At 44.6% G+C, this 27592-nt stretch overlaps 1 protein-coding gene across 2 annotated transcripts in view; it reads right to left on the reverse strand.

Moving 5' to 3' along the window:
* DEPTOR (DEP domain containing MTOR interacting protein) overlaps positions 1-27055 on the reverse strand; it is a 76092-nt gene extending 49037 nt beyond the window's left edge. The window contains exons 1-2 of one of the 2 annotated variants that reach the window (XM_056330707.1): positions 26955-27055; positions 26671-26766 (exon numbers count right to left, since the gene is read on the reverse strand). In XM_056330707.1, the coding sequence (XP_056186682.1) occupies positions 26671-26756 (86 nt within the window). In that variant the 5' untranslated portion in view covers positions 26757-26766; positions 26955-27055. Of the gene's footprint in view, positions 1-26670; positions 26927-26954 lie in introns of those variants that run through there. The other variant, XM_056330706.1, reaches the window with a different exon arrangement.
* Positions 27056-27592: the final 537 nt, after the last annotated feature.

Raw genomic sequence — 27592 nt, forward strand, 5'->3', positions numbered from 1 at the left:
GGATGGAGTTCAACTGATACAAGAGGGAAACCCCCTTCTATGAAATTCTTTGTCCAAACATCACATAGGAATGTGCCGGGAGTGGTCTGGCATTTCGCAAACAAGACAGTAGCCAAGAGCCCCAGAAATGTCTTAAATTCTGGCCAAAGGCTTTCCTGCAGTTGGTGGGCTTACAAATATTTCAAGTTCTTTGTCATGTCAAAAGACACAAATTCCCACTACAACCTTCCTCGCTCAGAGCATCTACAAGGTCTCTCTCTATACCTTCTTGCCTATATTCATAAAAATCACAGAAATTTCATTATCTTAAATATCTCCACCCCCTTGCTAAAGTGGATCCAAATTTGCTAAAAGGTTACAAAGTCATTAAATCAATCAGAGCGTGACCACATAAGCCTCAAGAAACCTGAAAAACCAAATTTACCCACAATTTTCAAATGGAAGTGAGAACTTTTTCTGCAGCCTATAGCAACTGTCTCCATACTGAATTATGTCCAGGCTAATTTGTTTGGAATAAAGAAGACAAAGGGAATTCAGATTTTCTCCCTGGTGATGTATGCTGTTCTGTTAGGGCTCCCTCACCTCTACAAACCTGCTAAAAATCAAACTGTATGGAGGAGAAGTAGCTCAATAAATTGAAATTGTACCTCGTGTAAACTACAAACAGAAAAGCCTCAGGTAACGTTCCTGAGCCTATCTTGCATTATGCAAATGGAAAGTTTAGGGAGGAATTCTAAAAATGTGTCTGTTCAGAAATATTTATCAGGAGCCAAATCAAATGGGATAAAAAGAAAAAAAAATGTAGCAGTGAATGCAATTATACACTGGAACCAACACTCAAGCAAAATGGTAAATCCTTTATCCCTTGGCATTAGGAAACTGGCTTCTCACCAAAAGATCTTGATGTTTTCTCTATAAGTAATGTTAATCACTTTTCATCAGCAAGTCTGCATAATGACTGGAAAAGACCTAACTTGACACCAGTCATGTTTCTCTCACTAGAAGTTTTTCCCAAGAGCTGCTTAGGGGAATTAACTCACTGACAAACCCTGACCACCATAAGGGGAGATGGGAGAGAAGAGACAGGGTGAACAACAAGGGGTGATGGGGGGACACCTTCATTCAGCCAGCCTCTCAAAACTTGTCCCTCTTCCTACAACTTAGTAGCTTAACACCAGAAAACAATCTTGTGCAACGCCAGTACATCATCCATACGTAATTCCATATATTATTCAAGCTTACCTGCTAGATTTTGCACTTAGGGCCACAGTCTCCCCTATCTGCAGAAAACAACGTGAGAACTCAAGCATCTGAGCAACTGCCTGTGAACTGTAACAGGCATATGCAACCCTTCAGTGTTTACAAATTGATGTCTATGGCTCTTATTCATGCTTAGAACAAATAAAGACAGTTCGTATTTGCAAGCATACGTGCCAGAACAGTTTTCCTGGGGGCTTGTCTAAACAGGAGTTGTTCCTAATTAACAACACATAGGGAGTCTTGCTCCAAACAGAAGTGCCTTCCTCCTACGTAGCATGGAATGGGCTAACCTGGAACATACTGCTCCTGCTTTGCAGTAAATATCTTTGGAGTTAATCAGGAACAATGTAATTTGTTGAGAGGCCATCAGGCATTTTCTTCGCCAACTGTCAGAAGAGTCATGATAATGGAAACATTGAAACCTTTGCCTAGAAATGAAGAATCAGGCATTAACTTAGGAAGAAATCGCGCTCACAGCTACCTGAAACTTGCATTTTGTTTTCCACCAGGGAACTTATGCATTTTGAAGTTTCTTGCATCTTTTTCTGAGCCAATGGGTAAGGATTTTGCAAAGGTAGTGCCTGCACAAGAGTCTAGCTTTCCTTTTAAACCCCAGAAAAGGCCAGGCTGCTGGCTGAAGACATTAATGATGTCACTAACTGGACCATGGTCCAAATATCTCACCCAGCTATTTCCCTCTATCAAGTCTAGTAGTTTGTGCTTGGCTAAATGTAGATCTTGCAGAGCACCATCCAGTCCTGATTTCTATGCATGAAAAGACAAAAAGTCTCTTGCTCTCCTTGGTAATTTTCTGAATAATTCATCTACCATTTCCTTGTACATCCTATACAGTCCCTATGCTCATCCTAGCAAGGCTCAGTAAAAATGTGCAGGGAACAGGTTGGCTCCTGACACTCGACAGACAACACCGTGTAAAGCCTTTCATACTGTGCTCCACACATTCATCTCTTTTAAAGCTTCCTGAAGCAATCATACACACACCTACATATGCATATATCACAGAATCACAGAACAGTTTGGGTCAGGAGGGACCTTTAAAGGTCATCTAGTCCAATCCCCCTGCGATGAACAGACATCAACTAGATCACGTTGCTCAGTGCTCCATCCAACCTGAACTTGAATGTTTCTGGGGATGGGGCATCTACCACCTCTCCAGGCAACCTGTTTCAGTGTCTCACCACCCTCAGCATAAAAAATTTCTTCCTAATATCTAATCTAAACCTACCCTCTTTTGGTTTAAAACCATCCCCCCTTGTCCTATCACTACAGACCCTACTAAAAAGCCTGTCCCCATCTTTCTTATAAGCCCCCTTTAAACACTGAAAGGCTGCAGCAAAGTGTCCCCAGAGCCTTCTCTTCTCCAGGCTGAAAAACCCCAACCTTCCCAGCTCGTCTTCACAGGAGAGGTGCTCCAGCCCTCTGATCATCTTCATGGCCCTCCTCTGGACCCGCTCCAACAGGTCCGTGTCTTTTCTGCGCTGACGGCTCCAGAGCTGGACACAGTACTCCAGGTGGGGTCTCACCAGAATGGAGCAGAGGGGGAGAGTCACTTCCCTCGACCTTCTGGCCACTCTTCTATTGATGCAGACCAGGATACAGTTGGCTTTCTGAGCTGCAAGCTCAAATTTCCGGCTCATGTCCAGCTTTTAACCCACCAATAACCCTCAAGTCCTTCTCCGCAGGACCGCTGTCAATCCCTTCGTTGCCCAGCCTGTATTGATATCAGGGGTTGCCCTAACCCAGGCGCAGGACTTTGCACATGGCCTAGTTGAACCTCATCAGCCCCACTCCTTGAGCTTGTCCACGTCCCTCTGGATGGCATCCCATCCCTCAGGCATATCAACTGCACCGCTAAGCTTGGTGTCATCTGCAAAGTTGCTGAGGGTGCGTTCAATCCCACTATCTATGTTATTGATGAAGATATTAAACAGTACTGGTCCCAGTATGGACCCATGAGGTACACCACTGGTCACCAATCTCCATCTGGACATTGAGTCATTGACCAATATCCTCCGGATGTGACCATGCAACTAAATCCTCATCCACTGAACAGCCCATCCATCAAATCTGTATCTTTCCCACTTAGAGAGAAGATTGTTGTGGGGGACTGTGTCAAAAGCTTTACAGAAGTCCAGGTAGATGACATCCGTAGCTCTTCCCTTGTCCACTGCTGTAGTCACTTCATCATAGAAGGCCACTAGGTTGGGTCAGGCAAAATTTACCTTTGGTGAAGCCAAGCCATACATATATAGAGAGATGTACATAGAAATGTCTGCATACATATTTGTCTATATATATATATGATATATACAAATAAAACATATGTACAAATGATATATAATATTTGTATGTTATATTTGTATGTATTATGTATCATGTTATATATTATATACCATATATACTATATATATCATCTATATCACAGAATGCAGCATCATAGAATGACTGCTTTTTTAGCGGAAGAACAAAACAGCAGTGAAGAGACCATTTAAAATGGAGATTCTTAGCAGAATTTACTAATTACAGAACAATATACACTGATGTTGTAATTAGTCATGGCACAAAGCATGTCCTGCCTGAGTGCTGAACTGCCACTGATAAGTTCCAGCATGCTCACAGCTTACTGCTGCGTTACACCTCGCTGTAGCGTATACCCTTGGTTTCAGTGATCATCCCAGCCTGAGCACTGCCAGTCAGCATGCATTGAGCTACTACAGTTTTCTCACTTTAAGGTTAACTCTGAATAAAACCAGATTAGATCACTTGAAAATTAACAGTGATATGCAGAGGGGAAAATCATCGCAGGTGGTTTCTGCCATCTTCAAATTGATTCACAGTTTTCATATATTTGGAACTTCTGTCAGAGGATTTACTTATTTCTAAGCAAAGCAAGTCACCATGTCCTTTGTGACAATACTAAACGAACAGAAAAAATATCTTGCCAAAGATGAGAACAATTCATCGTGGCTGAAAAGCACGGGTTTTATATAACTTATCTCAAGGGACATCACAGGTGCTCCACTAGCAGGCAGAACTGCCCCTTTCAGTTGAAAACGGAACAGTTTTATACCCTCCCAGAGTATAAAAGTTCGGCTGTTTCCTGAATGTAAGCTTATGTCCTGCCTACAGCATGGTAGGCAGGCATCTTACTAAAAAGTGGCATTTTCCAAAGCGTCTCAGTGACTTAAGACGCATAATTCCCACTGAAAGTCAAAACTCACAGGTCAGCTGCAGACCCAATTCATTGCAAAATAAGGGAGCATATGGCAGCGTCTGTGTAGATATACACACCCAGGAAAACAGAGAACTACATGAAATGTCCTTTACAATAAATTTTTGCCTTTGCACTGTCAGCCAAAAGAATAAAATAGGTCAGTGATGATATAAACTTTGTACACAGATGTGATCGTGAAGGTACTCTGCAAATGCAATGTGTATTGCTGGGACAAGCATTTCCAGCTGGGCTTGCCAAGTCTCAGCTGAAGTGTCAGCGATTCACTGCTGCCTGTTCCTCTTTCTATTTATGCTCCAGCTCTGCAATCACTTAGTTCTGTTACTTGATATTCACAGGAGCTAAAATACCCTTTAAAACATGGGGTCATACTGGAAATAGGAGGAAGACATTTATGTGTTGGTAGCTGTGGCAGAGAAGGAAACATACCATCTGAAACAGGGTTAGAAAGAGCGTCTTTAAAGCAGCTCCTGGTATCAGTTCTCATCACTGTTTATCTCCACTTTTTTGCCCACAGCCATGTAGTCCACATGACGAGATGCGAGAGCACAGAGCCGGAGAGATCTCAGATAAACCATCTCTTGGTGCACTGCAAAGAAAAGCCTAAAGCTTCCAAAGAAGTGATGGCTCACCAGTGCCCCTGTGGCTTTAGATAAAACATTGGGGCTGCCTATTTTATAAAGTCCTTTTGTATAAATTCAGAAAGTAATAACGTCACTGCGCCTGCAACCGAGCATGCACAGGGACATCCCCCATCCTCGTAACACCTTACTAACACTGGCAGGGGTCAAAGCAAGCTCTGGGGAACAGACACAGGCATGGCTCAGGGTCGAGCATGAAATCAAAATGACATCTCTTGGAGACACTCTTTCAGCCCACAAATTCAAGCCAGAAATTCAGACCCACAGCCTCCCTTGTGAGTACTCCAGACTGCAGAGGAAATTAGATCTGTGTGTTTGTATTGATCTGTCACAGAACTAGAGAGCACTTGCAAAACCAAAGTTTGGATTTTTAAACCTCAAAGGTGTATCCTGTATCTGATCTTCATTTAAAACAACACAACATAAAGTCGTTGATCTGGTAAAACAATGAATATAAATAGGATCTTTAGATAACTTCTATATCATGTTTTGGAACGTTTATGTTATGGCATTTTTCTAGGGTTTGACTTTTTTTTTTTTTTTCCTAGGGCAAGAGAAAGGAATGTGTTCAGTGGACTGCTGTCCCTCCTCCACTTTTCTCTTTGGGCTGTCATACACCCATGTGTGATGGTAGTTAAATGGTATCACCACATCAGAACAATATTTGTTCACTTCTCTCTTGCAAGAAGCAGCAACACTCAGTATCTTGCAAGGTTACAGATCTGACGACACTTTCCTGCATGTCCTCAGGAAGCCGTGAAGTGGCTAACCTCCCCGGTTAGCCTGCCAAGCCATTTCACTCTCATGTCACTTTTAATCAAAACGTCTACAAACATGAGTAATACTTCCAACTGCCTGTGCACTTGAACCTTGAGAGCTTTTGCCTCGCTGGAAAGCATAAAACCGGGTTTTACAAAGACAAAAACAAAAATTCAGACAAGTTATTATGTCACTTGCCCCTAGTCATAAGGAAAGTGGAAGCCTGCCTGTCTCGCTCTGGCTGTTTGCTTTCTGGGCTGAAGCTGTCAGGACTCAGGAACTCACAGTTCTCCTCCTCAATAAGGAAGTCAAATATAATTGTGCTTCTCACTCATGTATGGATGAGCTGGGATGCACAACTGGGACAAATGCATGCAGGTCAAGGTCTATGTGATACTACTATGCAGATCCTCGAAAGAACCAATGTACTTTTCACTGAAGAAGAAGCCATTTTCGCTTATGTCCATCAACTAGCTCTTATTCACGTTATTTTTCTGTATCTCCACTGCAAAGATATACTTAAGCTTACTAAATCAGTAAGTATTGTAGGGACTAATTTTATTGGGGATGTCTTCCCAAACCTAAACTGAAGACTTCTACCATAAACCACCAAAATTTCAATGTGCAGACCAGAAACCATAGGACAACTGTTGTTATAGACATCCCTTGACTGGATTAACATAGTAGCCAAAAGCCCACCAACCCTCGTGGACTTACGCTGAAAATCACTCTCAATAGAGGAAGTATTTTGTGGATAGAAAACTGAAGAAGGAGCAGCATAGGTCTCACGGGTGAACGGTGTAAATCAATGAAATTGGTGTCAGGGAATGCAGACCTGTTATCTCAGTAGCACAGCTGGGAGAGGTGAACGTTCCTTTGAAATGCTAAATGGGCCGAACAGGACAAATACAGGTCAAGCAGCCCCAGCCCTACTGTTGCAGCTATTCCTGCTAGCACGGCCATTCAGGTACCTGGAGATACAGACCAGGAACTGGGGAATAGGTTGCTGGACTACAGGTTCGTGACACTGGAGTCAAGAAGAGGGGCTGCAGCATGGGGCTGTGGGTGCCAGAAAGCCCTGCTGTGTGACAACCTCTCTCTTGGATGCAGGTTGCATCCAAGGGGGTAGGGGAGCCAAAAAAAAGCTACAGGCTGAGGTTCCTTATGCAGCAAGGCTGGCATCTCTGTTACATTTACCCCCAGGGAAAAGCTAAGTGTGACCTTGCTACACTCTTACGCTGCGTGCCGCAAGTTTCAGACCTCCTGAGAAACCAGGAGGTCTTTCCACCCACCTGCCTCCCAGTGCATCTGGGGAAGAGCAGATCCGTGACACCCAGAAAGCACCACAGTACTGAACAGGTTGGCACTGCAAACAGTAACAGGTGTCATTATCTGCCAGAGGTAACCCAAGAAATCCACAGGAGAACTGAAATTAGCCAAGCACCTTATCTCAAGTGCAGCTGTGATATTTCTCCCACCCTGTCAATGAGTGACAAATAGTTTTGCTGAGATACTTTATGGCTTTGGGTAACCCCTGATCTCAAAGTCCTTCCAGGCATGCCTGCTCTCAGCCCCAGCACTGCAGACCTGCAGGAGATCTTCTCCCCAATATGTTATGCTCCTGAGGTGCACAAACAGTTTGCACTCCTTTCAGCAGGCCTTGCCAACCCTGCTGAGAGCAAGAAAAAAAATTCTGCCTTCATTATTAATAATACGTCATACTGCAGTAATATCTCAACTGCTTTCAGCAATTATTTTCCATCTCTACATAAAACTCTTAACTGATTACTGTGCTGTGTAATCATGAGCGTCATTAAGCACAAATAGCCAGTACCTGACAGATAATAAAATGAGCAATAAAATACTTAGTGCTATGTACTGTCGTTAACAAACCCGATTTTATATTGAGACTATGATCCAAGACTTCATACTCACTTCCAACAAATATGTAGGCTCAACTTACAATGAGTATAGATGCAGTATTCTTTCAACATACTGTACGTCGTATTAAAATCATCGCACTTTGTTTATCCTCATTCTAAATGAATAGCTTCCTTTTTTTCATGTTTTGCATAACTGCATTACTGGGCTTTATTTTTACTTTGGAGGAAGCTGTGAAAGCAGTAAGTGAAAAAATACTGACTAGAAAAAGCACTCTATTGAATCTATTGAATTTCTTTAAATAAAAATATAATCTTTCCATATTTTGGCACTGATTCATGCTTTTTTTGCCTCCTATAGCTGTCAATCCTGCAATATGCAGGATGTTACACTGACAGAAGGCATGATTCAAGGGAGTTCTTTCCACTGTCTCCCAGAAGTCTATTGAAATCCAGTGTGTGACCACTAAACTATAACATAAAGCTGGAGCTGATGCAAATTTTTAAACACTGAAAGTAACGATCCATTTGACTGGACGGCCTAGAGGTGATTAAATTGTTAGTGGATGACCTTCACATAGAAATGGAGGCACAGGTAAGACTATAAAATGCAAGGCTGCGCACTAACAACAAAATGCTCTGCTGAATACTAGGAACTTGGAGGCTGAAAGCAACAGAGAGTAAAAAATAGCTGAATATGCAGTAGCTAAACTTTCACTGACTACAGGTTATCAACAGGCTGAGACCATACAAAAACAAAGGCAATCTTAGTTGCACTAACTGAGATGTTTCCAGAAATGACAGTAAATCCAGTTGTTCATGTCATTGTATATGATACTACAGGACATCATCTAAGTATTGTGTATTGTTCATACCATCCTCATTCAAGAACGATAAGCTCAAAGAGACACGACGAAGCAGTGTTACACTGGTATGAGAAATAAGGAGCCAGTCTCATGAGCAGAGAGAAAAAGATACTGGCCTGGGAGTCTAGCCTTATCGAAACAAAAACGGGGAGGAACAGATTTGCTGTCTGTAATCTTTCAGGTGAGTTAAAAGCAGAGTGCAAGAAAAGCTATTAAAGTGACACTGAGGAATCCTAAGGTAAAAATAAGGCAAAGTTTTGGAGCAAAATTTTCTAATTGTTACTTGAGGCAAGAACTTAAAATAACTTCGAGAACTGTAATAAATATACCAAAGGATTATGTGTTGTAATATTCTGCAGAAGACCTTCCAGGCCTGTATTTTATAATTACATGTTTTACACTGATATCTATTAATAAGCTTGGGAATACTACAGGGAGGAAGAATATCAGAGGCAGGCTTTGAATGCACTATACAAGGACTCCCACCTTCTCTAAAGTCCTGTTTCACGTCAGCTGCAAAAAAAGAAAGGTTCAAGTACTCCCTATGTTAAAACATTTGCTCTTTATATTAAGGCTTTTATTAAAAGTGGGCATGCAGATATACAGACATTCTTCATATGCTTGCCAAAGCACAGGAGCCGTAAGCATGATGAAAGACGCCCATATTTGCCAGCCTGCTTCCTTGCTTTTGCAACAGGGTATTACTTGTTTTTCATTTTTTCTGTGCTAGCATACAACAGTCCTTAGGTGGCTGATTGAAACAACAGGGGCTTCACTGGCCTGTCATTATCTGACAGTCAACAGCAAACTGGTGGCATGTTCTCCTCCAATGTCTGAGGGAAATCCTACAACCTTGGTGACATACAACTCTGTCAAAAAATGGCTGGGCATCTGCTGTGGGGAAACCCCATCAGCTGGCTAGCAGCATGCAGAGGCCAAGGGTCTGGTCTGCTTCTTTGGTAAATCAAAGCTTATAAGCCAGGAGAAGCTGCAATGTCAGAAGGTTGCTCCACCAGCTCCACGGCCCAGCTCTGCATTTTACCCTTGGGTGAAGCCTCTGTGTGTCTGTGCTCAGTTGGTTTTCCTTCCTCTGTGTGCAACACCCACTCATCCTGCTGAGGCACAAATCACCAGGTTTGCAGGAACCTCCAGACACTCATCTGAGATCTTATGAAGCTACCGCAAAGAACCCGACTATATAGTCATAGTCACCCTGGTCTTTTTAAGCCTGGAATTTGTCTAATGTTATATAGTGGTACCTGACCTTTTTAAAAAATTATTTCTTGCAATAATATAGAGTATGTAATTATTAAAGTAAATAAATCAAAATAGGATAGAAGCCTAAATATACTCACGTTACAGCCTTTTTCAGTTCCCTTAAGTTGTCATGTTTGCTTAAGAAAAACTTTGCTTTGAGTGTAAAATATAAGCCAGTATGACCTTTACAGCCAGCTAGAGGCAACAAATCAGCATAAGCCTAATTAACATTCTGCTTATTTATGTTTTTCCTAAAGAGAAACCTGTAACATCCAGTTTCACTTTGAGTACCAAATGAAAAAAAAAAAAAATCATCACCGTCTACAGAGAAAAAACAAAAAATGTCTCAGAAAGCTATTGATTGTCCCCAACTGCACTAATGAGTTCCAAATGCATCTATGCCAAATGGTAACAGTGATTTTACTCAGAATTCTGCAACATAACACTACTGTATTCATTTTTTAAACATAGAATTGCTCTCTGACACAAACGTTTTAATGATAAAGAACCATCCTATCTGCTTTAAATCTCTTTCTTTATCTAGGTCATACAAACATGTAACATGAAGAATTATGGTATAGGGATTTAAGGGGATTACTCAATGGCGTGAAGTTACTCACTGCTTAAATTCTGGCAGGCTAATGAAGAACTTTATTATTAAGGAAAACGTATTCATAAAAATCCTAGTTAATGAGTAATTCTATTGAAATTATTTCACTTTTGCAAAAATCTAGTCTGGGGATGGTTTCTTTCAATGAGCTCAGCATTTTCCTACATCTGATACAAGATATGAACAGATACACAGCTGCTGCGTAACCACTCTTTATAAATAGTTCCTTCTGTCAGGACGCTAACAAGGATCTCATCTTGTTTGATTAGGCCTTGTTAAATGTTCACAAGTAGATGAGCTTTGAAAAGACAAGTATTACAGAAGCATTATTCCTCTGCTCTTCAGAATAAATGGAAATTTTCCTTCAAAATTAATAAATAAATCAATAAGAAGCCCAGAGAAGTTCTGCTGCTCTGCTGAAAAGCTTGCTGCCATTGCTGGGCCACATGTTTCCCATTTCTCATTCTAAGCAACATTGTCTCTCCGCACATGCAGAAAGCTCAGCGTACAAGTATTTATGTGCTCAGACAATAAATTCAGACTGTGACTTCTTACTGCTTTAATAGCTCAGAACACGCACCTTGACCCTTATTCACCAAGGCACAGCATCAGCTCGACGCAGGGTGTCAGCCTCAGCTGAACGCTGGTAGACTTGGATTACGCTTACAGCACACACCAGCTCTGGGTCAGGCCTGAGCGTGAATCCAAAACACATGTTGCACTGGCAGGTAGGGATAGACCTTAGATGGGCAACAGGACAAGAGGAGCTAAGAAGTTAGGGCCTGCCCCGTGCCTTTACACAGACTCAGACATTCACCCATCATCAGTGTAAATGGCCCAACACTGTGTGTTAATCCTAAATCAAATTCATTTACTCAAGACAAGCCTGGACAGCATCTTTCCTGAGGAAAGGCAGGATCTGTAGGAGCCTGGGAATGGTTGTTCCTCAGATGGTGTCAACGACCACAGCTGGGCAGATGGACCATGGGCAGTTTACCCAGACAGGTGGAGGCATGCTAAAGAGTGTGCCAAAGTCCATTACTCACCCTGGCTATCAAAGCACCACACAAACATTGCCAGTGAGGTCTTCATCTGAACGTGACTACCAAGAGTTTTCTGAATGCTGAACTACAGAATCATAGAATCATAAAATCATTTAGGTTGGAAAAGACCTTTAAAGTCAATGAGTTCAGCCATTAACCCAGCACTGCCAAGGCCACCACTAAACCACGTCCCTAAGTGCCACATCTACACATCTTTTAAATACCTCCAGGGACGGTGACTCCACCACTTCCCTGGGCAGCCTGTTCAAAGCGTGCTTGACCACCCTTTCAGTGAAGAATTTTTTCCTAATATCCAATCCAAACTGTTGTCCTGGCACAACTTGAGGCCATTTCCTCTTGTCCTCTCACTTGTTCCCTGGGAGAAGAGACCGACCCCCCCCTGCCTACAGCCCCCTCTCGGGGAGCTGCAGAGAGCGACAAGGTCCCCCCTCAGCCTCCTTTTCTCCAGGCTGAACACCCCCAGCTCCCTCAGCCGCTCCCCATCAGACTTGTGCCCCAGCCCCTTCCCCAGCCCCGTTGCCCGTCTCTGGACACGCTCCAGCCCCTCCGTGTCCCCCCTGCAGTGAGGGGCCCAACACTGAACACAGGGTTCCAGGTGCCGCCTCACCAGTGCCCAGTGCAGGGGGACGGTCGCTGCCCTTGTCCTGCTGGCCACACGATTGCTGATGCAGGCCAGGATGCTGTTGGCCTTCTGGGCCACCTGGGCACACTGCTGGCTCATGCCCAGCCAGCTGTCAGCCAGCACCCCCAGGCCCTTTCCCCCAGGCAGCTTTCCAGCCGCTCTGCCCCAAGCCTGTAGTGCTGCATGGGGCTGGTGTGACCCAGGTGCAGGACCCAGCACTGAGCCTTGTTGAACCTCGTACAACTGGCCTTGATCCATCGATCCAGCATGTCCAGATGCTTCTGCAGAGCCTTCCTGTCCCCAAGCTGATCAACACTCCCTCCAGCTTGGTGTCCTCTGCAAACTTCCTGAGGGTGCACTTGATACCCTCATCCAGATCATTGATAAAGATATACAATATTGCAGTCCATATATAAGTAGACTGTGCATATATGAATGCAGAAACTGCAAAAGGTTTGTGGCCACTAAAGACACAAAAGCATTGAACAAGAGGCCAACACTTCTGTGTCTTCTTCCACAGGTCTATAATTTTCTGAGGTGGAATACTAATATTTTACATGAAAAAATGTTCTGTGTACAGTCTTCAGCCTGCAAGCATAATGTCACAGTTTCCAGTCCACTGGAACTTTTCCTTAGCTGCTATATGTTTAAATAAATTATTCTCTCCATGTTTATTGTGCTTCTTCTGAACCATTTATGCAATCCTTTTTTCTTCCTCCTTTGCCCCAGTAATGCGTTTCCCAAGAGTACGGCTGTTACTGGCCTCATATAAACTCAGATGTTCCATATTCATCAGAAAAGAAACCAGCACAAGAGTACAAACATATTTCATGTGAAATTATGTAGGAGACACTGTTTCAGCTGGTGTTGATTTACAGATTTTACCAAAAAAAGTCACATGAAGTTCTTAATATATTAGTTTGGAGCAGCTCTAGCCCCGCTGTAGCCAAAGTGAATGCAAGCAATTATCTTTCAACCACCACTGTTTGATTCATTACAGTAGGCTCCAAGTATAGCACTTGGGAAAACCACCACTTTATAGAAACCTAAAATGATTGGATTTTCCCCCATTATTAAATACTTTTAAAGGATCTAGGCCTTGCAGCATTGTGATAAAGCACAACAGCATGCAGAAAAAGCAACAAATCTCATTGCTTTGTGCATGTTGAAAGACATATTACTTTAGAAAAGGTGTGATAATGGTTGGGCGCATGCCTGATTTAATCACGTCTTTGATCACACCTGTAAAAGCAAGGGAATATATCTTGTTGCCTTCCAAATGGATTATCAGATGAGACATGCCCCTCCAAGGGAGGACAGTGTTAACAGCTCTAATACCTTCTTCCCTCAGCACCGGGCTGAAAATACACTTTCTACAAGGACAGATGGAGCTGCAGCACTATGGAAAACCAGGAATTTATGCACAGAAACGAACGCCCAAAGTGGGTCCTTTGTGCACATGTGAAAAGATCTGAGAGCGCTCGATTCATTTGTTGTTATCGCCATGCAGGCAGTGAGAACAGACGAGCAGGTGGCTTGCCCTGAGCTCACTGTTCCCCTTGTAATGCCAAGACAACATAGCCAGCAGATTTCTGGCACTAACGTGATCTACTGGCCTTCCAGCATGTATTGCCTTGTACACTGCCCCCAGACTTTTCTCTGTTCTCCTCCTCCACGGACAGATATAAAACCATTATGCCCTAAGTATGCGCAGTTTGTATTTCTGTCCCCCAAGTTCTTAAGAAATGGATCTACAGATAAGCTCGCAGACACCTTGAAAAGCTCTCTTGGTGGCATGAAGAGTTGTGATGTTGGCATCTCGTGAACCTCACATGATGTGGGGTAAAATCCTGGCCTGCCTTAAGGCAGTGCAATCAAGGGAATCAGGTCCTCACCTTCACATCTTCAAAAAAATCTCAGTTGAAACAGAGATTTCAAAAGTTCTTGGGCATTCATTTGGAAATGGATACATTTCTCATCCTCAAATCTGCTTGAAAAGCTGGACAATGCAAAAGGAGTGGTATTGTCAACCAATGCATCCGTTTGACAAACTAACCAGCTGATTTTGCACTGAAGTCGGTTAGGAAGTATTCTCACAAGCCCTCCCACCAGTGCAATCGAGTGGATAATAATCTCTCATTACCAGACAGTAACAAAATGCTGATAATATCAGCCACCACAACTTAAAGAAGACATCACGCTATGCCTTCATGAAATACAGGGTAATTCAGGTTGGAAGGGACCTCTGGAGGTCATCTGTTCCAACTTGTACTGAAAGCATGTCCGGTTAGTACAAGCTGCTCAGCACCATGTCCAGGCAAGATTTTAACACCTCTGAGCTTCTCTGGGCCTATATTCCAACTCTTCTACTTACCCTCACAGTGAATAATTATTTCCAAATATCTCATTAGAAATTCCCTTGCAAATTTTGCCTACTGCCTCTTGTCCTACCCCTGTGCACCTTGAAAAGGTCTCTCTCCCTGTTTTCCTATGCCTTCTCGTTTAAGTAGTTCCAACCAGCAGCAAAATCCCCCTGAGCTTTCTCTTCTCTAGGCTGAGCAGATGCAGCCCTCAGCATCTCCTTGTACATCACATACTCCAGCCCAACGCCACCCTGACAGCTAGCCCTTCTTGGGGCTTGCTTCTTGCACAAAGACACTTTTTTTTCTGTCTATTTTAGACAACTGTATGATTTTGTATAAATTAAGATTAAGTGAATAAATTAAGCTTATTAAAATAATCTTTTAACCAACTTTGCTTTATTTCTTTTCTTTAGTGTGCTTTTAACAACATACTTCCATCACCTCGTCTAATTAGACAAGCAGCAGTATGATACCAATAGCTCCTATTATGGAGCCATTCTTCTTGTCTCAGAGATCTACGTATTAATGTAACCTCATCTACTTCTACCATTTCCCAAAAGGCTTGCAAGGTCTGAGTTTGTCCAAATGCTATTAGTTTTGAAAACACTTCAATTGTCCAAGACAAGTCTTTAAAGCTTCTAGCCCCAAATAACTCTCAAAACGGTATTTGTACGATCTCTTTTGGGATTTGTACATGATAATGCTACTTTGAGCTTCTTCACATGACATCCTCCCTGTTTGCACTAACCAAGCACCAAAATAGCAGCTTAAACCAAGAGTTACTCTTTCTACATCTTAGTAAAAATAAATTAATTTCAACTAGAAGAAACTACAAGTTAATTACATGCTGAGCATCAGGAAACAATTAACAGCTTTCTATTATATCACCTTGATTTCTAAGCTATATAATTATATGCTACTGCAGAAAAGGATGTGTGATTATCAGGACAAGGATCCTTTCTGCAAAAAATGAAAGGAAATTGTTCTACCGCTAATAATCAGCACTATAAATAAGGCTTAGCTAACATCTTTTCAGACATAATTTCCATTAATTGCAGTCCTGACTCTGAGTGACATGTTGGCCATGGGTTGTCAGATTCTCCTCCCAAAGAGGATGAGCATAAGTGCTGGACTCACAAGCACTGACAACCTCAGCTTCCTGTATTCTGCAATAGTCATTGGAATTAAATTAAAAATTACTGTTTTTACGAACCATATTGTAATTATGCCTTGCATATGACCTGCCTCTGAAATCAGAGCTGAGAATGGCTTGTGAAAACGCAAAGGAATACACAGGCTTACTTCAAGTAACCCCAGCACTTTGAAGACACAAGTAACAACGTGAAGAGCAACAGATACAACATACAAACACTTCTTTTTAACCCCTGCCACTAAACTCATTTGGCCCAATATGCAGGAAAGAGGTGCAACCACACAGCCAGTGGATGGTACAGCAGTTCAGCCGAACGCTAATGGAAACATTACAGCAATATACCCATTTTGGCAATGTCCCTTAGTGTGAGAAGCAACGAAACAACCCACCCAGACAAACCCACACGACTCCAAGTCAAAGGCCACTGTGCTAGAAGGCAGGTGTGTTACTGGGAGTGGGAGAATCTTCCCAAACCAGGCAGATTATATAAGATCCATAAAGGATAAACACGACAGTGTGAGCGCTCCTTATCAGCAGAACTCTGGTCTCTGTAAATTCCTCACGCAGCGCACCTCCAGGATAGCTAACACCTCTCCCCCAGAAAGTTCAAGTTCTGTTACAAGTTCTCCTTCCCTATTAGCTCACACCTCAAGGCTTCTTCTATGCACTGTGCTTAACAAACATCATCTTGTCTGGCTCTTACCTAGCTGGAATGCTCCTGGAAATACAGTTTCCACAGTTTCTGAACTCAACATCTCCCTGATTCCTCCCACTGCCCCCTCTTCCGTCACATCAAACACAGTATTACTGTGCTTACATTCACTTTCAAGCTCCTACCTTTTCTATCACCATCTCTCAGGCAGTGCTGGCTTTTGCTGTGACCAGCCATTTAGTTTCAGTTTTGCCATTCAGTTTTAAATCTTCAAGCAAGCCTCTTTGTGCTTGCTGCCTTAATACACAGGAGGCACCCTCGCCCAAAGAGCCCCAGAGCTGTCTGGATGTAGTCCCCCAAATCCTGTCCAACACTGCTATGATCTCTACCAAAACCCTGACATCTAAACAGTGGTTAGGCAGGTGAAGAATGGATGAATGGGATGAGAAGGGGCTCCTGGACTGGCACAGCTGTATTTTAACATCAGGGTTTGACTCCATGAGAAGCCAATCTTACTGTGGGGTCCCCCAGTTAAATCGGGGGTCTGTGGAGCTCCTCCGCCCCTGACCCCAGGCCAGCTGACCTGATCCCTTGCACTGTCATTGGTGCTAGTTTGACATGACGGTAACCTGGCTGAGCCCCCCAGACTGGTCACCACAGCATCAGGCACACACCCAGGCAGGTGCACCAGGCCAAGCAGCAGGAGCCCCAGCCCAGGGGAGGTGGGCTGCCCTCTTCTGCAGCAGCAGCTAGACGCATCAGCTCAATGCCACTGTAAAACCCACAGCACGACATACAGTCCCCTGGTTCTCCACAGACACCAGGAAACTCTCATCTGCCTGCAAATCCCTGTGACGAAGCTGTGGTAGTCCATGTAATCACCCACACAATTGCAAGGAAATGGAGAATTATGGGCTTGTTGTGGGAAATCCAGCTTCTATATTTGCTCTGAATTAGCAAGCCCAATCAGGAATATTTTTTAATTATTCGTAAATGCACCTTTGAGATCTGAATGCATTTACCGGATTGAGGCACTGTTAAGAAGCAAACTATGAGACTGGAAAATTATAGGGCTGATAATTAAGGTAGGGGGTTGCATTCTGAAGTAGTGCTGTCACATCGGTAGCACTGTGATGTGCTAGTTATATAAACTACATAGCACAAATTTCAAAACACATGAAACGTCAGTATTTGTCTCTGTCCATGCACAATACCCTGGCAAGAGCACAGAAGTAAAGGTAAAAACCCTGAAAGTAAAATAATCTAGGCAAATTGCAAACATAGTTTCTGTTCCAATCTGGTAATAACATGTGTGTTGGGCATTTTAACTCAACATGATTTTTACAGTCTGTCTTCTGCTAGAGTCTGAATTTTTTTAATGGGAATCCGGCAAATGTTTGACCCATGTTGAGTTTGGGGAAATTAAGCACTGAGGGGGTAGTCAAGCGAACCCAGCAGTGGCTGCTGCCACCATTCCCTCTCTCCATCCTTGACCATGAGCTTCTGCCGGCTCCCTCACCCCAGTGCTGGCACCGGTCTGACCTCATGCTAAGCCTGTTTAGAAAGTTAAATTTTTCTTATTTGACTTCAGCTGCTTTGTAACCTGAACTTCTGATCCCAGACGAATACCAGTGCGAAGTGCAAGGGAAGTGATAAGAGCAGGGCAGTAGCAGCCTGCAGTTAGATCTGCTGTATCAGAAAACCACAGCCTTAAACTGTAGTTCAGTGACATGGGGTATGCCACCACCCATTTCTACCCCCCTACTGCATCCAAAGACACTTTTTATGTGGTCATGCGGTAAATCGGTTTGTAAAACTGACCCAACTGAAATACAAGCCATGCAAAAAGCCCTGATGATCACTTTCCCAGTGCAGGTCACTATATGGTAATGGTCCAGAGATGCTTAAGTCAGTCTGAAGGAGCAGAAGCACGGAGGAGGGAACCAGGAGGCAGAAACACCTATGTCGGTGTGGATACAAGAGAGGACAGCTGCTTTCAGTGGCAGTACTCGCTTGAAGTTTTAGCCATCCAAACTACTAGCCCCTCTCCACTTCTCTAGCTCCAGGCATACCTGGATCCCTGCATAGCTGTACTGTGAGGAAGAACCCAGCTGAGGAACAGAGAAATAGATGTAACGGCAGCAGACCTGCTGACAATCACTGCCTGAGGAGCCTGCTTTGGCTTAGCAGGTTTCTCCAGAGCCTGAGTGAGCCTGTGACAGTCTGTGGGTTATCTTTTCCCTTTCTCCATGCTTTTCCATGCAACTCAATGCTTCAGAGTTTTCAAAAAAATAAAGGAGAAAGATTGCACATTATTTTACTGCCACTCCTGCTGTATAGCACTCTCCTGGCAGTGTAGGTTTAAATATTTTCTCTTTAACTCTGAGATCAGTTTTATTCTTTCTGCTGCAAGAAACAAAGACATATTTACAATACAGTCATTTCTCTTAAAGACCACAGGAAAAATGTGACATTCAAGGAAAAGGTCAAACCTCCAAACAGGTAAAAAAAAAAATAATAAAAAATTAAAAGTCATTACTGTTGCTGATATTTATGAAATTGATTAAAAATAGCTTCTCAGCTTTCCTTCTGCTACCTAGTGGAGGCAAAATGCCTTTGTAAATCTGCCTCTCCATTCTATTATAACAATAGTCTTAGCTGAAACAGTGTAACTAAGGATCCTTATAAGCCTGTGTTCAAACAGGTTTAAGCTCTATTTAATTCCAGTGGTTTATGCATTAAAATTGTTTAAAATATAGGGTTTGTATGTCTTGCTGTTGCTTAAGAAAAAAAAAAAAACAACAAAACATCAACCTATGACTAATACATAAGTGTGTCCTTCACTCTACAAATGCCAGTGGTTCTGCTGAGACCTGAAGCTTTGCCATTTCTGTCTTCATTAACCTTTAGAGCCTCAATGCAGTTTTTCTTCAGGGACCAGGTACACCAACCAAACTTGCTTAGCTATTGCTTCTTAACCAGCCTTTCAACCCCTTTGCCAGTTCTCCATCAGTTTAATCCCTTCCCACAAAAGTTTATTTTGAGGAGATGACTGTATTCAACCCTGGCCTTGAATAAAGAAAAAAAAGTATTTTTCACTTAGCAAAAGAACTCACACAAACCTGCTCTGCCAAGGAAGAAAGAGGCAAAAGAGTTAACACAACTACAACACAAGGATTATGAAAATAAAAACTGAGAATAAGCGAGAGGAAAGGTAGAAGGGCCCAGAGCCTCAGGAGGGAATGTCTGAGAGCAGACCCTAAGCCAAGAGCTACCACCCAAGCCAGCACTCCATGCCTGGACACTTACTGTTGGGGATGAAGTTGTCAGGAGCTTAGCTGGACTGCGAAGGAGCTAAAATTTGCTCCTGTGACAGCACCCTTCACTTCCGTTAAGTCATACATCACAGAAACCACTGGAATTCTATACTTCAAAAAGCACTGGAGTCCACAGATACACAAAATACCTCAACTAAAAGGAGATGCAGACTCCTTCCTAGTCCTTGTCCGTTCATCCATTAGTGAAAGCTTGTTGACCTCCCTCCTGGCTTCAGTCAGGTCTCTCGCTCGTGTGAGAGGTGTGACTTTGGAGGGAGAAAAGAGCAGATCCTTTCCCAAACACTGCACCCAGAGCTCCCCACTCATCCTGGCACACACAGTATCACCTCTGCATCTCCACACTTGGGAGGTATTTTTCTCTGAGCTTTCAGGATGCCACTCTTGGGCTTGGTGTCTGACCTCCCAGACTAGAAATCCCAACAGAGTCCCACTTCATTTCACTGAGCTTGGTGGCTTCACACTGACCCTACCTTGCCAGCCACAGCCCGCTACCGCTGCAAGAAACTGCTAGCAATCGCAGCCAAGATTTGTGTTGCAAGGGCTTTATTTTTCTTCAGAGCACACAGTGCCTACCCCTGCTGGGACTTCATAAACAGCTCAAACTCCTAAGCGCTATCACTACACAAATAGCAAATAATAATGACAACCAGTGATAGGAGGACCTCTCTGTCATGGTGCCAGGCTACGGCCACTGCCCCCGCAGAGCAGGGATCCAGTAGTAAATGCAAAGCTAGATTGCTTTTGGCACATTAATTCTGCCTTCCCTGCATGAGCACCAACATCAGACCAGTTTCTTTCACCTGTTGATGGGCAGCTCCTCTAATATAAAATAAATACAAAATATTCTTGCACATGCTACACACGAGGATCCTTTGCTTGCCTGATGACCTCTGCTAACCTGAGACAAAAGTTAATGATTGACTCCATCTGGAACAGAATACATAAAATATACAGCATAAACCATTCGTACAACATTCACCTTCTTACGTACATAACCAAAGAGCAATTGCTGTTTGCACACGCATTGCTAACTTCTTGATCTCTGAGTTGTGCTTGAGGAACGCTGCTGACAGGAACGACTAAATTATTAAAAGGCGTAGCTTAAAGGATAGAACTGAGCAAACAAAAGCCTCATGTCTTGATTTCTAGAAATGTTAAATAGCCACAAATTTTACTGAAGGACATGAGAAACTGAGATTCCTGGCCCGTACATGTATCTATGCATGTTTATATATACATTTGGGACTCAATGTCATTAAAATTAGTACAAACAGGCAAGATTGAAACACATAAGAAGGTGCATCAGGTATCAAAGATTCTAGAAAAAATGGACATACAAATGTGAGAAACATGCTTTTTATAAAATTAAAATAATTTATATTAATTAAAATATATAATTGGAAGTGTTGTGATAGGACAGAGTTAGTGGGGAAACTTCTTGATTTCAACAGCTCTACCAACCCTCACTCTGAAACCTTTTCTTCTTACTCTAGTGGAACCTCACAGAGAAGACTGCCAATTTTTGGGGCGCTTGATTTTGGAAAACAAATTAATGAAAGTGCAATTATTTGGACAGAGAGTTCTGAAGCACTCTGTTCCACTGAGATACGGTAATATAATCTTCTGTGTCCTACCCACCCTGAAGAAGTCAGCAGACAAGATCCTCTTAAAGTGAGACAACTGAAAACTGTTTTTTTCTGGATTAGTTTTGAGCTTGATCAGTAGCTCCTGGCTAAGGATAATGCAACCACTGGTGAAGAACTAAGGAGGTTGCAAGAGCAAGGTGCAGGGAGTAGAAAAACACATCATCCCTTTAGGTGGAAATACAACGTTGGATTAGCTTAGGCAGATTACAAAATCTCATCCTAATGAATTCTGTCTCTAAAAATGTCATATACGTTTGTTTAATATCTGAATATTGGTCAGGATCTGACTTGAGAGGAAGTGACCTGTAGACAATTCTGTACCTTAAATCCTTTTCCTGCTTTTAGTGTATAAGCTTACACTACAGTGTTACTATACTTTCAAACACATTTAATTAATTATGTAACTATATGGTTAATATATTTCTATATTATGGCAGTACACTAACACTAAGGCTCTTTTGATAACATTTCTCTAGAAGCTGTTACTGTATGTTACTGTGAAAGTGCCCATTGCACTTTAGAGTGCCAATGAAGTTTTGAATCCTACCACCATGAAAAAGGCTGACTATTTACTGCTCAGAGTAGGAAAAAATTTATGAACCTGTAGGTGCTATTATCCTTCAGAAGTTAATGACTCTGAAAGTTATGCACTCCAACATGTCAAGAAGTTTTCTTAAAGTGATAATCTTCCCGAAGCGAGACCTTTGGAAGACCAGTGAAAATTGGTTCTGACTTGGCTTGAAGCTTCAAAATGTATAGCTGTTTACCATGTAAAATCTCTTTGGCAAGATGAAAATCATGTACAAACTCTGATAAAAAAGCGAACAAATTCCTGTTAAACCATATGTTGCACTTTGTCTCTTTGAAAGGAATACATGCTTCATATTTCCCTAAGCAGACAGAAGAAGCTGAATTATAAGCACTACTCTGTTAAAATCACTGGCTTATCTAGCAAGTTTCCTGATTATTTACTCAACTATTTAACACAAGTGTGAATCGGGAAAGGTGTTGCTTCTTGAAAAGGCTGGTGATAAAGAGGTATCTGAAAGATTGCAGAGACATTAAATATCATTCAAGTTACACCTACTACAGAGAACTGCACTTGAATACAATGACAATTTCTGATTTTTAAAAAATGAACACAAAAAAAAGGTGCTCTTTAATATTGCTGTTTGGTCAACTGAAGCCTTAAGACACTTTGAATGATTAGGCCCATTTTCTGCAAGAAATGAAGGACTCTTAGAAGATATACAAGATTTTGGTGACAAGCTGGCATCAAGAAACAATTAGCAGACGAGGAAGATTTAAGACACCCCTGAGCTGTAAGACAGACAGCATGTCTATCAAAACATGCCCATTGAAACTGCTTTTGCTTGCCAGTGGCAAGATCAGCTCTAAGTTAATGCTCAAACCCAGACTGAAATACTTTAATCCCTCTGCCAACAGTGTTGAAATGAGCACAACCTGTTGCCTTTGACCAGGAGGGAAACAAGCTTGGAACTGCTCCGCTTCCAATAAAATTCTTATCAACTTCAGTAGTGCCGTTATAAGTTCCCATTATTATGCTTCCAACGATGACTATACAAAGCACTAAGGCTGTGCCACCTTCCTTCAGGCACACCCAGCGAGGCCAAGGAAGCTCCAGGACATTTGCTTCTCCAGGGCTGCCCAAGGCAGGTGTTTTCAGGCAGGGATGTAGTGGGGTGCAGGCTTCCTCCCAGTCCTGAGGAAGCTGAAGGCCCCATGATCCTCTCAAACACAGTTCTCGCAGTTTCTTCAGGAGACAGGTCTATACTCATTGCTCCTAAGTTATGGAGCCTTTTAAGGGCAGCTCTGTTGCAGCCAGCCTCAAAAGAGCTGAGGAGCTCTTCAAAAGAACTGAAGAGCAAGAGGATCTCTGAAACCGCAGCAGAACAGAGGGATGAGCTGGGATTTTGGGTGGCTGGAGCTGTCAGGCAGCCAGAGCCCCAGCAGTTTGTCCTTGCAGGGCCACGGGTGCCTACAGAGCCCACAGCCAGGTTGTGCCCATCCCAGCTCTCCCCTTGCTCTTCCTAGTCTCATGCACGGTGCTGAGAAGCTGCCAAAGGGTCTGCCCTGAAGCGCCACACTGCTGAAATCTTCAGCTTTGTTTCATGGCTGTCAGCCTGATAATTTAAAGGTTTTCCAAAAGCCAAACTTCGTATGTCCTCAATTTGAAAAATACGTTTCTATTAACCAAAGGTAAGAGTTAGGTATTCACTCAGCCAGCTACTGGGTATAGAGGCAAAGGACGGAACTACTGGTATAAAAATTGACCCTGTTAGCTAAAATATAGCTCAAGATCCTGTTTCTTTTTCCATAAATTACCCCACCAACGGACCAGGATTTACATCACACCCTTACCTCCCACAACCTGCTCATGACCAAAGCTGGTGGGTGCAAGCCCACAGCCAGCGTGTGCCAGCAGCCGGCTCCCTGGGCGCCAGCTGATGTATCACACACCAGGGCAGAGGTTCCTGACCTAGCAAAGGGGAGACACAGGTCACAAGCAACGGAGGGACAGCAACAAGGACAAGGAAAAAACTCTTTGGCCTCCTCCTCTCCCTCCCCTAGCCAGCATGCACTTGCCTGAGGAGGGGAAAGGGGCACAGGGCTTCTATCCCCACCACTGGCACAGCCAGGGTGCAAAGCCAGGCTTGCCAAGGTGCTGCTCAAATGACTTCAGCCCTCGCTGCATGAAGTCCCTGCCAGATAGGGACAGATGTGCAAACAGGCCTCTGGAACGAGGGCTATGAGGCAATGCCTGAGGCTGGGGTGAGACGGGCAACAGGAACTTTGCAAGGAATTTAAATCAAGCAGCTCTTGTAGGTATTTGAGTTTAGACACACATGCTGTTTGGTCTAGTGCAAGAGTGCTTTAAATACCTACATTTGGTTGGGTTTGTGTAAGCAACACCATGCTTACAGTTTCATTTTACACTTTTGTTCCTAAGTTATGTGTTCATCTTGCAGTATGCAACACTTGCTCATATGCACTTTCACCCAAATACACACAGTCACCTGTCTGGCTGCATCACTCCTGCTGGGGGCTTATCTTGCATTTGTAAACATCACTAAGAATAGAGTACAGTATGTCTCCTTGAGTGCCAATGTGTGTTGGTATTCTATCATCTGTTTGCCTGTGCCAAAGGCTGCTGAGAGAGCCTGTCTTTGATCCTGCAAACACGTTTTCATTCAGCCTTAACAATTACACGCTTATCTTGGACAGGAGAAAGGAAACTTTAAATGCAGGGTTGGCTAAAACTTGTCTACCAGCCAGTCTTCTATCGCATATTTTGTGGCTTTTGTTGTCTGGAAAACTGAAGAAGACTAACCTTTTACAGAGTATCCCAACAGAGAAACAGAACAAAGCTTACAAAAAAACGGGGGAAGAGAGACAATTTTGGGTGCAGTTTCACAAAACAGTTCCACCTGACCCAGTAGCTCACTGCTGCCAGAATGGGAGATCTTACTTCTCCACTACCTCCTGTTCTTGCTCCTGGCTTCACATTCCCGCCACCTATCTTCTGTGGGTTCTGGCAGTCAGCAGACTAACATACCCACCAGATCTCCACATTGAATCTGCTCCCAAGAAGTGCTGGAAGCACGTGAGCAGGTACTCATCTGGGAGTGGGGGGAAGTGATGGGACTACACAGCCAGGAGTGGAGAGTCAGGGGTCAGGGCAGAGCAGATCTCCCCTGCTGGAGCGTAGCTAGGCATTATTCAGGATGAGCTGTTCATGAAACCATAGTCCAAGGAGATCTAGGACACTTCCTACAGATTGGCAAAGGAATGGCCATAGGTAACTTCACAGGGCAGGGTATAATATGGTTTGCATCTATAGATCATCCTGCCCCAAAAAAAGCACTGTGTTTCATTACCTTAATAAATGACAAATGCCATCCTTGATTGGGACACTAATGAGCTGATTCTAGGAGCCAGATCTGCTGAAGTTTCCTCAGTGGTCTCCTTAGGGAGAGTTTGCAAAGCTTTTGCTTTTACATTTAACTAAGAGGTATACAGAGAAAGATTAATGTGATCTTAACAGAAATTTTGTATTAGCCTTGAATCTTCAATTTCTAGTGAGGTAAATTAGGAACAGCAGGATTCTTATCAGGCTCTTGGATGAACAGCTCTGCACTAAGTCCACCACGCAGAGCCTGTGTGCCAGTGCACCCCGTCACCCTGGGTTTCACTTCAGGCTACTTTGCATTGGAATCCCAAGCTTGAAGCAGACACTGGTGTGTACTGGAGCCAGACCACTAAAACAACATTTACTCCCCAAACAGGGGTACCACTGGTGTGCATCACAAGGTGTCAATGGTCCTTACCAGGTGGATGCAACCGATGAAAATGTCAGGATCTGTACCAGCAGCAATGACAGCACTTCACAAATCAAGCAACATTTCTGTCATTTTGTACTGTTTTTTCTGGCATTTGAGCAAAAATTTTGAAGAAAATTCAGGCAAGAACTACTGGGAAAGTGGTTTTAGAATATCTTTCTAGTTACAAGGATAACACATAGCAATATTAGGATTTTTCTTCCTGAATCACAAGATCAACAAGCCAAAAGCCTTTAAATTTCCTTTTCTCCCCTAAAGTGTATGGGTACAGATGGCACACTTAAATACATCACAGAAATTAAAAACTGAGTCAGGCATTTTTGTTAAGGGCTTCTGCACTGCACACAACTCCAGTCACACAGCACTGTTAATTACTGCTGGCACTGGCAGGCGGGATCCCCCTCCATCTGTTGGGTCCAGCTGATGCAAAATAAAAACAAGCCCTTCGAATAAGCGGCACCTCTGCAGGGTCACCGAGAGCCGGGGGGCTCACGGGGTCCGTGCAGGAGCCGGTCTCCGTGCTCTGCTGGTTTCGCCCTGGCGTGCTGAAACACTTCACTGCTTACGGTTTCTTTGGTCGTTGGTTTTTTAATCTTTAAAGACGCAAGTCGTCTGGCATCGCTTCACCCCTTCAGCGAGCTGCAGCCTTTCCTTGAGACGCCTCCTGCCCGCCGGGGCAGAAGACCCCCGAGGCGGTAACTTGCCTCCCCGGGCTCGCAGCGCCGGCCGCCCCCTCCCCACCTCCTCCTCCTCCTCCTCGCTGCGGAAAGCGGGGCCGGAGCCCGGGGACGCGCTGGAAGCGGGGCAGGTGCTCCGGTGCAAGGAAAGCCCGAGGGCACAGACCCCCGCCCTCCGCTCCGCAGATCCCCCTCCCGCCTGCAGGGGGGCAGCTGCTGACCCCCGGGTACGTGTCCCCGGCAAAGCGGGGGGGAAGGCACGGCTTACCGGAGCTGCTCGCCGGTGAGCAGGACCTCGGCCATGTGCTCCAGCTCCGCCGCTTTCTGCTGCATGCTGCTCATGCCCTCCTCCATCGCCGCCGGCCTGCGGGCACAGCACCGCCGGGTAAGGGGGGACCGGGGGCCCGGCGCCCCCCCTCCCCCGCCGCCGCGCTGCCCCCGCCGGCAGCTCCGCGGGGCGCCTCCCGCCCGGCCCCGGCGGCTGCAGAGCCTGCGGCTGGGGGGGGACACGGGGGACGACGGCGGCGGCCTTCCCCCGCTGCTTCGGCTCACCTGAGCGGGGCAGGTCACTTTTCCCCTCGGCAGGCTCGGATCCCCCCACCCCCCCACCCGCCCCCCCCCAGCTTCCCGTGTTATTGTGTCACAGGCAGGCGGAGAAACACATGGCTGCAGCCGCCGCAGCCGCAGCCGGGCTCGCCGAGGCAGCAGCGTCCCCGCCCGGCTGTCACTCGGCAGGGTCGGCGCTGCCTGCCCCCGCGGGAGGGGGCCGGCTCCTGCACGGACCCCCTGAGCCCCCCGGCTCTCGGGGACCGGCCGGGCTGGGGGCAGAGGGTGGCCGCGCACCGGCGCTCCCCGGCCGCGGCTCCCTCCCCGCGGGGGCACGGTGCCCGCGGCTCCCTCCCCGGCTGAGCAGCGGGGCTACCGGCAGGACGCGCTGAACGGAGGAGAAGCGCCCGCGGGAGAGGCCGGCCCGGGTGTGCGGGTCGGCCCGGGGCCGGCGGGATGCTGCGCTGCGCTCCGGCAGCCATCCCTAGCGCTGCCCGGGGCGGGGGGCAGGCAGGGAGCGGGAGGGACGGATTTTCACCCTCCAGAACTGCTGCTGCCCTCCTGCTGCCCGGATTCCAGCTCATCTGCTACCCCGGGGTTATTCTCAGACATTGGTCCCCTGCCCACCTCACCTCTTTGTCTCC

The sequence above is a fragment of the Falco biarmicus genome, chromosome 3 (assembly GCF_023638135.1).
Source record: "Falco biarmicus isolate bFalBia1 chromosome 3, bFalBia1.pri, whole genome shotgun sequence".
In the NCBI taxonomy this organism is placed as follows: domain Eukaryota; kingdom Metazoa; phylum Chordata; class Aves; order Falconiformes; family Falconidae; genus Falco; species Falco biarmicus.